Source organism: Haliotis asinina, chromosome 3 (assembly GCF_037392515.1).
Source record: "Haliotis asinina isolate JCU_RB_2024 chromosome 3, JCU_Hal_asi_v2, whole genome shotgun sequence".
NCBI classification, from domain to species: domain Eukaryota; kingdom Metazoa; phylum Mollusca; class Gastropoda; order Lepetellida; family Haliotidae; genus Haliotis; species Haliotis asinina.
In genome coordinates, this window is record NC_090282.1 from 63,560,514 (window position 1) to 63,572,560 (window position 12,047).

General features: G+C 39.4%; 1 protein-coding gene across 1 annotated transcript in view; it reads left to right on the forward strand.

Moving 5' to 3' along the window:
- LOC137278966 (stimulated by retinoic acid gene 6 protein-like) overlaps positions 1 to 12,047 on the forward strand; it is a 20,005-nt gene continuing 7,958 nt past the window's right edge. Inside the window, exons 1-10 of the mRNA XM_067811460.1 lie at positions 1 to 99; positions 2,978 to 3,060; positions 3,153 to 3,289; positions 3,708 to 3,828; positions 5,367 to 5,427; positions 5,774 to 5,893; positions 6,142 to 6,215; positions 8,444 to 8,552; positions 11,430 to 11,518; positions 11,602 to 11,677. Of these exons, the coding sequence (XP_067667561.1) occupies positions 1 to 99; positions 2,978 to 3,060; positions 3,153 to 3,289; positions 3,708 to 3,828; positions 5,367 to 5,427; positions 5,774 to 5,893; positions 6,142 to 6,215; positions 8,444 to 8,552; positions 11,430 to 11,518; positions 11,602 to 11,677 (969 nt within the window). The remainder of the gene's footprint in view (positions 100 to 2,977; positions 3,061 to 3,152; positions 3,290 to 3,707; positions 3,829 to 5,366; positions 5,428 to 5,773; positions 5,894 to 6,141; positions 6,216 to 8,443; positions 8,553 to 11,429; positions 11,519 to 11,601; positions 11,678 to 12,047) is intronic.

Genomic DNA, 12,047 nt, shown 5'->3' on the forward strand with positions numbered 1-12,047 from the left:
ATGACTGAAACAGCGGAACAGGTGACTGTTTGCGTGTCTGGAGATTCTATGTTCTACGTAGAAGAAACTATGGCCTACGTAGGAGATATTAAGTACTGCGTAAGGGATACGAAGTACTACGTAGGAAATATTAAGATACTAAGTAATATGCACTGCATAAGTGATAGTCCTACATAAGACATACTAAGCAATATAGTCTGGCAGAAAATGTTTCAGGACGGTGTTTGGTTAACTTTACTTTAAAACTATAAGTGCTATCTGTTTCCAATTTGGTATGAGGCTTGATAATTCTTCTACCATTGGGGAATTTAATTGTCAAAATTTATCACTCGAAATTAAGAAAGTTGTTCATAAGTGCTGTCATTATTTCAAGTCACAAGAACACCTCACATGTCAAGGGTGTTGAGTTACTTACCGGAACAGCGACCCGGTCATGCAAATATGCAGGTCACATGTCAAAACCTTACATTATGCTCGGCAGATCATGTCATGTGACTTCAAGCACGTACATTGCCCAAAGTGCACACACATCTCCACAAACTTTCACGAGAAAGTGAAAGGGGACGTCCATTTGTAGCTCCTGAAAAGTATTTCAACGGACACAACATGCCTTGGATCTCTCAAAGGGCGTTTTGAGTGGAATTATCCATGCCTCGTCTACGGGCATTCCAGGGACCATCTCAAAAGTTGGTAGGAAATTAAAACTGGGTAGTTTTGATCAAAGGCTTGTCAGGGACACATTTAGAAAACTAACACGTCAAAATGAGCATGTGTCGGAACTGCGAATGAAACAAATCCTAGCCAGCTTGATGTCTCTCGTTATACTATTTGCAAATTGTTGCTGAAATTTGGTTACAAATATAAAAGTGTTCAGGCATAAAATTAGCCATGTGTGAACGGCATGACATCGTAAAATCAAGCAAAATTATTTGGGAACAATTAGAAGAAATACGCGCTGATGGTTACGAACCGGTGTATCTAGACGAGACATGGGTAAATGCCTCCCATACAGCATCTTACCAATGGCAGCATCCTGACAGGAGCCGAAGCTGAAGCTACCAGCTGGTAGAGGACAGAGACTTAAAATTCTGCATGCTGGCTCACGAATAGGATTTCTGCCTCGGTGTGATTTGGTACTGTATTTAAATCTAAATCCACCGATGGGAGAGACTACCATACGGAAATGAACGGGGCTGTCTTTACACAGTAAGTAGAAGAAGAACTGATCACAGCCCTTCCAGAAAAGTCCTTGGTAGTCATGGACAATGTTCCATACCACAGTTGCCGTGAGTCCGACAATCGGTGTCCAACATCAAAGTGTCGTAAAGCAGACATCATTGAATGGCTTGACAGAAACAACACAGCAAGACCTGACAAAGCAACAAAACCAGTGTTGTATGCGCATGTGTTACAGCACAAACCACCACTTTCCTATGCCATCGATAATATGCTGAAGAACGCTGGTCACGAGGTTCTACGACTACCGCCATACCATTGCGATTTGAATCCAGTTGAACTTATATGGGGGATGTCAACGAGAAGGCATCACGCTACAGCACGACATTCAAGTTATCTGACGTTGAAAAAAAATATTCACACGGCAGTTGGGGAGACTGATATCAGTCGGTGGGAAGCCTGTGTCAAACATGTATTGGCAGTTGAAAATGAGTACTGGAAACTAGATGGTATTAGAGAAAAGACCATCCCACCAATCGCATTACACAGATAATTCAGATACTGACCTGTCCGAAGACGAGATGCTTTGTGATTGAAAAATCTTGGAAAATTCGAGGAAAACAAGTGATCAACCCCCAAAACACAAATCAAAGACACACTTCAGTAATGTGTAGATGCATAGTTTCACAGAAATATGATTAATAGACTGTGAATAATGCCTAGAAAATAAACCTGTCCCCTAACTACATCCAAGCTCAACATATTTTCATGGAAACTAAACAATCAAAATTCTCCGTTATGTACATGTGCATGAAAAGGCATCGCAATAGCAATTTGAAAACATCATATAAATTATGTGACATATTTTATTTTGAGATCACCCCTTCTGCCCTACACCGGTATTGACACCGTTAACTAATGCAAAATGCACGTGCTTGAAGTCACGTGACATGGCCTGCCGAGCATAATGTAAGAATGTGACATATGACCCGCCTATTTGCTTGACCGGGTCGTTTTTCCGGTAAGTAGCTCAACACCCTTGACATGCGAGGTGTTGTTACTTGAAATAATGAAAGCTCTTAGAGACAACTTTCTTATTATCGAGGGATAAATTATGACACTCCTCAATGGTAGAAGAATTATCAAGCCTCATACCAAATTGGTAACGGATAGCGCTTTTGGTTTTAAAGTAAAGTTACCAAACACCGTCCTGAAATATTTTCTGCCAGCTCCCATGTAGGAGAAGCTATGACCTATGTAGGACATGGTATGTCCTACATAGGAGATACTATGACCTACGTGGGAGATGTTACGGCTGCGTAAGAGATAGTATCTTCTTCACAGGAGACTGAGGAAATTACCGTAGCCCTAATACCTAATAGCCCTAATAGTTTATCTCCATTTCGTGAATGTTTATCCTCGATCCATCAGTATATTGCGTACAAACTATAAGAAAGCCTGTTTGTTAACATGCAATATGTTCATCTCTCGGTTTGGCTACTAATATTTTCCGAGGTACAATTACATGACGACTGACGGTCGGTTTTAAAAAAAGGACATGGTATGAATTGGTTATAACAACTGGGATAACAAGTCATGAAAATTAGAATTAACATTCACTTTGTGTTAGTTCGTTGGAGTATGAACGTTCACAGAGTAGAAGCTAAACTGTACAAACGTCTTAATTTGGGACCGGTATTTAAAGTATCCCTGACTTTCTAAAGGTTCATATTCCATTGCATTTACACTTAGTGAATGTCATTTGTCATCTAAATCTTATGAGATGATCATTTCCTTCCAGGCCGGCATGATCCTAATTCTAGCACTTTTGGAGAAGCGGAGATTTCGTCCTGAAGTATGTGGAGCCCGACCGGCATTAATTGTGTGAGCATCACAAAACAATACATCTTTTAATCAGTATATCCATGTGTCTTTCCATGATACATTAATATTCGTCAAGCGTATTTCTTTTTCAGTCCTCTCCCTCTACTTGACGGCTACGACAACCGTTTCTCATACGCCGCAGCCTTCGGTGCTCTTACAAATAGCATGGGAATTCTTTTCCTGGAATTGACTCAAACCTTCTCCTTCAACTCTCCATTGTGGGCTAAGGGTGAGTTTACAGCCTGACTCTCATAATATACACCTGTGAATCTCAATGATATGTTAATCGTATTTGCCACTACTGTGGTTCACATTTTCGCGGCTTCTTGGTATTATCACAATGCGATGCCATACAAAACGACGATGCTTGTCGTAAAAGGAAACCAACAGGATCGGGTGGTCATCCTTGCTGTCTGAGTTGACACAAGTCATCGGTTCCCAATTGCGGTTGATCTTTGGATTGTCTGGTCCAGACTTGATCACGTACAGAACGCCGCCATATAGCTTGAATATTGTGGCGTAAAACTAAACTCACTCACTCACTTACTCAGAATCGTACAGTTGATATGTCTTGCAATTATGGAAACAGCTGAATATTTCACTGGTTCAAATAAATTCTACTACTGTCCGGACATGTATTCTTTCAGCATTTTTGCTGCAGCTACGAATTCTTGAGACCTGCATCGTTTGTTTTCCACTGTTTGCCTGTATTTCCACACGACACAAGCTGGTTGGGTCAGTCCTCGGTGTTACCTACAGTTCATTACAGTAAGTTGTATCTGTTGTTAAAATTTGTCACCAACAAATCATCTTCATGATTACCATTTCATCTCCATTAGCAATCTCATAAGGCATCTCCTTGTATTTGTGGAGACGTTTCGAATGTCTCTGATCTCCGATCTGGTTCTCTCCTTATATAACGTCCACGGAAATACCATCCATCAGTCTACTCAAGTTTAGAGGGTTTGTGAATATCAAAGCTGTTGTCCCAGTGCATAAGACAACTCACTTACAATCATTGTCAGTGACGGAGCTCGTTGCCTGTCCGACACAACTAGGGAGCAAATTACAAAGGAATGTTGACGTGGACGTGAATGTGTACGTGAACAGTAACCTGTCCAAACAGTGAAGTGTTTTGCTGTCAATAAGGGAAGTGTGTTCTAACCCACAACGCCCATCTCTTCACATCTGTCCGAACGTCTATTCCTCAACCGATCAAAGTTGGTTACTGCAGAGTGTAAACAGGTTCAACACTTATTAAAACTATTAATTATCTACCTCACCTACGTCATTGGAGTAGAAGTGTATGTCCCCAGTCCACTCCGGCGTTAAACCTACCAAAGTTTGGTCATTTATCTAAGCTCCTTCATCAACAACTTCTACTCTCTTTTCTCTCGCCCTGCTGTCGTTACGTCCTCTATTCTCTGCCAGAATGACCTCACATAGGTAACCTCTTTCAACCAGTCTCTACCACTTCACTCTACACGTACTGTGGCATCTTCCAGACGAAAAAAGAGAGTTAAAACTTCAAACTTACAGACAACGGAGCAGACTCCAAAATCAGACACAGCACAAGGAAAGAAGAAAAACTATGAAGGCTGTAGCACTGTGGCCAGTTGCCAACCCCGGTACCAAAGAAAAGAAGAGCGGTCCTTCGGTCCTGTAGATATGGAGTTCACATAGGAATGCTTTAAACTCTCCCTTTGGTTCGCGTGACATATCACCATGAATCAACAACATATTATTCAATAGAAATACAGAATCTGTCATTGGTCTAAGATTACTTCCACGTCTTGTCTCAAAAAATACCAGATCAATGTGACAATACTATACATTCAATACAACGGCCCAGTTCCACTTACCACCAAATCTTCCAACTGTTGCCTTGAACATCGTATTTCTGATCTGATTCATGAATTTCTTAAATTGGCTTGTATCATAAATTGTACAGTGAACATGGTAAACCCTTTTGGTATTGTATGCAATACTGATAAGATGTCTTTCATTAAAACATGTCTTTTACAGGAAATCCGTTCAACATTGTACTTTTAATGTGCTTGTGCATATATGCAGACTTGGTCTCGTTATCTGGCTGAAATAATGTTAATGTCACGTATACTTTACTTCAGTCAACTACACTCAGTCATCATCATAACTTTCACTACTAACAGCAAGGCAAATAACAGAATCGTCATGGTCATGACTATGTTGACACATGTCTTCGCATTCCAACTGCGTAGATCGATGCTCATGATGTTGATCATTGATCATTATGGCTTACACATTCAATCTGTTGTATGCTGCAGCTTAGGCGCTTCGATTGCTGGAGCCGTAGTGTTCCACTGCCAGTTTCATTCAATGCTAACGGTAAGAGTCATAATGGTTTTTGAGCAAAACACAATTAAAAAGCCAGTCAGGTTAATCATATACCCCTGTCCCTAGGTTAACAAGTCAGATGCATCACTTTACTCGTCAGACTAATATGCACACATGTCACAAGACATGTCTCGTTTTGGAACTCCTGACCTATACTTTAAGCCTTACAAACATGTAACACACGGCCTAATTGTCCTTCATGGCCCTAATTAAACGAATGTGTCAAACCAAGACCTAGTGTTAGTGCTTAAAGCACTGTTCGGAGGCTACCCTGAAAACGTGATCGCTGATCGTCAGAATAAGGGATATATCTTTAGGTAGTTAGTGTCGTTTATAGGACACGCAAGCGGTATTCGTGCTCAGTTACGTACCGATTGTCCTGTGCTTCTTGTATCTGATCTTGAAGTTCCTACTTGTCATCGTGGAGTGCTTGAGGTCAAAGACATACGTCACAACCGTAAGTGTCATGATTGTTTCTCTGTAATATCTTCAGTGTGCCCACTTCTAAATGCCTCTCAAACAAGTGACTCTTTATAACGCATGTTAAGTGTACTTGCATCGATTAACGGTACACGACATGTACATTCATATTCTGTCAGTTTCCTTTCTTAAAATAAATCGGTAAGCACTTTTATGCATTAAATATTGCCATTTATCATTCTACGAACTAAAATGACTAATATATGTTATTTTTGACACGAAAAGGAGCCGCAAAAACGGGTGTACGCTCACCAACAGCAGTATGTTCGTCAAGTTCTACACAAAGATTACAACCCAAGGTATAGTGTGGTGATATTAGGAATACATTGGACCATGTAGTTTGGGATGTGCGTTACTGGAGGCTTGTAGAATCCTTAAGGGTCAATGCAACGTAAAAGACAACTTTGCAGATTTTGATACCTTTCGGTATGCACTTGCCGAAACAAATCATCCAAAATGCCATTTCAGGCCATAAAGATGAAAAAAACGCGATGATAAAAAGCCCACAAAATCAGACGATTCAACCTTTGCTTTTTTACAAACAGCAACGTATATTATATGTCATGAATAAATGATAATTGTGTTTTAAGCATGTTTGATATTTTGACTGCATGTGACCTTTAAGATCTACTAATAATCCTTAGTTATATAGTGAGGCTTAACCTTGGTGCTGTTGTAGCTGTAAAAACAGACATGTGAAACAAAAGCCATGGGCAGGTATAGAAATACAGCATTATATGGACATGTAGGTGTGTAGCATTATAGGGAACCTGTAGGACTACTGCATTATAGGGGCATGTAGGACTTCAGCATTTTAGACCATCTAGGACTACAGTATTTAGGGGAGACATGCAGGACTGCAGCATTATAGGGATGCTGTAGGACTGCTGCATTATAGGGGCATGCAGGACTTCAGCATTTTAGGGCATGTAGGACTACAGTATGTAGGGGGACGTGTAGAATCCTTAAGAAGGATTAATAATCCTTAGTTAGGTAGTAAGGGGAAAAACTCGGTGCTGTTGTAGCTGTTAAAGCAGACATGTAAAACAGAAGCCATGGGCAGGTATAGAAATACAGCATTATACTTAGGGACATGTAGGGGTGTTGCATCATAGGGGACATGTGAGACTGCTGCAGTATAAGGGACCTGTAGGACTGCTCCATTGTACTGATCTGTACGACTGCAGCATTATAGGGACATTTAGGACAACGGCCTTATAGGGACTTCTGGACCTCTCTGTTGTCGTAATATTTAGGACTGCTGCAGTATACAGGGCATGTAGAACTGCAACATTGTAGAAACATGTAGGACTGCTCCGTTGTAGGGACCTGAGGGGCTGCGTCATTATATTTACATATAGGACTGCAGAATTATAGGGACACGTAGGACTGCAGGAGTATACTAGCATGTAGGACTTCAGCGTTATAAGGATATTTAGGACTACAGCATTGTAGGGAGTGAGTGAGGTCATATTTAAGGTCACATCGGCAATATTTCAGCCATATCGTGATCCGAACATTTAACACTGAAATGCACTACATGTATATAGAAAACTGTCGACAAAGGACAGTAAAACAACTAGAGTATCACGTTTAGATTTAAAACTAGCGTGGAAGGTTAAAACTAATATTACTATTTGGACAATACAATATAGAAACAGGCAATAGATCGCCAACAACTACAGGTTAATCAAAAGACTTGTGACCATGGGGACTTATAGTACCTTTGCTACCTGCATGGATCCTATTTGGATTTACACCATCCCTTTAGCTAGTAGCGATTGTAAGACATGTTAGCATAAATTAAGAATACTGCGTTTCAAAAGCCTGGAAAGTTTACATTCACATGAAAGTTTATGGACAATACTTTCACAATACTTCAAACCCCTTTGAGGATACAGCCACTAACAATTCTAGTTCTACAGAATTGTAGGAACATGTAGGACTGATGCCTTTTCTTGACATGTAGAACTGCAACATTATTGCGCTGATGAGTTGTAGTAACACGTAGGAATGCTGCATTGTCAGGACATGTAAGACTGTAACTTTGCAGTGACTTGTTAGACTGCAGTACATTGTAACACTGCACAGGAAAGTACTGGCTATGTGGGACTACTGCATTATAGGGACATACAACATTCTAGAGCTGTAACATTCCAGTGAGATGAAGCACTGTAACATGATAGTGGCATGAAACATAATAACAACAGCAACGTCATTCTGGCATATGGGACTGTAGAATTATAGTGAGATGTAGGACTTCAGCATGATAGTAATGCATGTTAAACCCTGCCATACCATCATGTAGGATATATAGCAAGTATAGAAAAGTAGGAATGTAGCACTTTAGTGAATTTTAGGACAGCACTGTTGCAATTGAAGTTGTATGAATCTCTACTGCACTGTCAAGTATAACAAATGATAGCAGAACGTGTATCAGTAATCAGTGACAATTTGGGTAAGTATCAAAGCTGTATACATTAGTGCTCTACGATGATGTTGCATACTATATATCATTGTATTTCAGCACAGAGACGACATTTTGTGATAAATGGATCTATAGATTCGTCCCTGGATTTAAATATCCAGTGCGAATTCTATCTGTGGTCTCGGTACTTGTTGTTCTCCTGTACCAAGTAAGTAGGATAAAGTTATACTAACCATGTTTTATGTGTTAACAAGGCCATCTCTATCAACTAATCGTCAGTAGAACTGTGAACATTGCAGCATCCGAGTTGCTGTTTAAACCTTATCATCCAACACCTGGTGAAAATGAGTAAATATGTTAGAAGACATTACACACTGAATACAATTATGCAAGGTTCAGTGTCCCCATTAATTATCATTTATCAGAATACCGTGATCTTGATCTTCATTAACCCATGTTTGTCGTAATGCTCTACAGTCTTGTGTTATAAGTCATACAAAATAAATACCAAATATGAATTCCAGCATGCACCGGGAGTGATTGAGTTTAAAATAAACAATGACTAAAGATACGGGATAACAAATAGGGGAAACGGGGGATTTCCGTTCTACAGACTGTGTAAAAACTTATTCGTCAAAGATCTAGAATAGATAGATAGGATATTTATATAGCGCACATATCCACGCACTAGTGCATGTTCAAGGCGCTGGTATTTTTCCTTCGATCACTGGATGTCAACCTCAACAGCACATCGTATTTCAATCTCAACTCCCTGGGGAGTATACAACTCTTGCTGCCACTAGGCGCACCGAGTTTATTGTAGCTTTCTCATCCTATCCTAACAGATATTGACTTTGTGCTGCTATTGATAGTCATGGGACTTCTTGGAGATTGTTTTCCAGAATTTCGAAATAGACCGCACGTGTTAACGTCACACTGGTTGTTTTATAAACCATATCATCGAACGTCTGATGGGTAGATGTTAGAAAACATGGCACACTGAATATACTTACACAAAGTTGGATGTCCCCATATGTATTATTTCCCGACGGTATGTGTAGCCGGATGGTAAGCTAAACTGGGATTTGAACATGTTTGTTTCCAGTTGTTAATGGTAACATATTGGTATTATGAAAGTACTGGGGATGCGATTCGCTTTCCATGTGTACATAATGTGGCTGTTTGTTTTGATTCCAGACTGGAATGACCTTGGTCTTCTGTTGGATTATTTCTACTAAACTGCTGGAGTCTATACTTACAGTTTTCCTCGGTGTACCCAAGATACATATAGCGAAGCAAATGATAGATATACATACAGGTAGACTCTGGTTTCGCTTTGTTACATCTCCACTGTTTTAATTTGTGTGAAGTGCATGTGGTATATCAGACACTTACAATGAGCTCCATTTTGAACAATAGTGTCACATGTTGACATAAAAGTCGCTCTTTGGAGAAACAAGTAGTACGTTACTGCACAATATTTAACAGATATACAATGAGCGGAATATACATTTAGAAATCCAAAAACAATGCGTGGAATTCCAGGCTCACATTGAGAGCGTTCGTTTCTTATGCATGGTCTACCTCACACAAGCAGGTGGATTACCAGAATTATTATGGTGTTCATCATCGCAGGGACGTAGCTACCTTTCTTAAAAAATTCCCGAGCTTATATATGATTACCGCTAAAGAAGTTGGGCAAGCTCTCAATACCATCTAAATATAAAGATTTGCAACCTATCCGACTTACAGGAAAACAAGTCTTTGCTACCCGCCTGGTAAGGATTTTTGTCCTGTCAGAAGCCAAGCTATTGCCCTGTCTTTGTGCTTTCATATGTGGTGGTTATAAGCTGTTTGGATGAGGTCTTTTGCCTCTTTGTTTGAATTTTATTGTGTATATTTCGGTCAGTATGCATACGGTAAAATAGGACACTGTATACTAGTATAGGGAGAGATGACAATACAACGAAGAACGTTGTCCTGGAAAGGGTCATCTTAATCGATGAAGGATATAAATGTCACAATATGAACTGTTGTATTAAACAATGGCACAGTTAACGTCACATTTACAGCATTTTAAACAAATTAGATTTCCTTTAAAATATGCCACTCGATGTTATACGAAAGTGAACTCGATTGAAAAGTAACACTTCATGCTCACACTTTATGTGACATTCGCGCACATAAAGAACTGATAGGTATGGAAAACACTCATCATTCACGATTTTATTATTACAAATTACCATTCAGTGATACTTGTTGTCAATTACCCATTACACAAAATTAGCTGAAATGGGGAATTTGTTAATGTGTAAATAGGCCACTCTTTTCCGGTCGATGTATCTTATTCCTATCTGAACGCTGCATTTCAGTCAGTTATCGCCCAATGCGCACGTATAATATCTGCTTCTGTGTGTTATCTGCTGCAGACGTGCGTTGAATTTGTATGATAAAAGCACGTTTTCGAAACTGTGCTTATGAACCTAAGAACAGATCAGTGTCTAGTGTGATAACAGTCTTACAAACTGGTCTATATTAGTTCTCATGTAGTGAGCAATATTAATATTAAGTCTATGTGCATGTACATTATGTCTGTTCTGAACATGACATAGGAAGTTCTTTCTATTACAATAGGCTGTATGTTTTACATATTGACAGAAATTTACACACATTCTACATCATATGTGTTCAGTTTGGAGCCATGTTTGATTGTTATGTATGTGTTACATGTTAATATCTAGGTTTTATAACCTGGATATTAGACACTTAGTAGAAATGCAACATTTGTGTTGGTTTGTTCAACAGTAAACAGTCAAGAACTCTAACCAATTGAGGTTATTGCTTCAGAAGCGATTACTATTATTTTCTTGTATGACTTCATATGAACGCCATGTCTACATCTCATTAACAAAGACATAGAGAAAAGCTGCGGGCTTAATAAACAACCTTGTTGTATACTTATCTGTTTGACATGTGAAGGATTCAAACTAATAGCGGGCCCATCTAATACATGATTTATCAGAGGCAAAACGAGAAATATTGAAAGACTGCCTCTTTCCTAGGTACTAGTATTTGACTCGCTTGTTTCCTGTTTGCAGGTGTATACTTCAGCACATTGATCGTATGTGTGATTGTCACCTCATCCTACATCTATCTGTTTATGAAGAGCTACAGGTAACAGATGAATTCCAGACGATGCAATAAAATATTTTTTCTTGAAGCTTTGAAAGACCCTTAGAATTGTGTTCTACTTTCAGACGGCATTTGCTGCGAATGTTTCGGGGAAATAAGAGTTTCATTCTGAGTCAACTGCCGAAACCACACAGAATCATGGTATGAATAGCATTATTCCCATCGTCATGGACAGTTATAAAGGAATACTCCTCTCCGGAGGAATACTCCAGTAAATGCATTATTCATAGAACTTTAATGCAAACGAGTACCGGGTCTTGGGTACACAGAGAAACAAATTCCGTTTAGTGTTAAGCGCAAAATAGCGGCAAAAAGTATATGAATGGATCATTGAAAATCAGTGAAGACCGTACACCGGAGCATACTCCTGATTTTCGAAGCTCTATTAGCGCTAAGTTAGTCGTAAGTGCCATTTCGATCTTGTAGTTTGTTGATCTGTGGATATGAATGAAAATAAAACTTTATTCACTACACCTGTGATGTAAGTGAATAGATGAGACTAAATATGTTA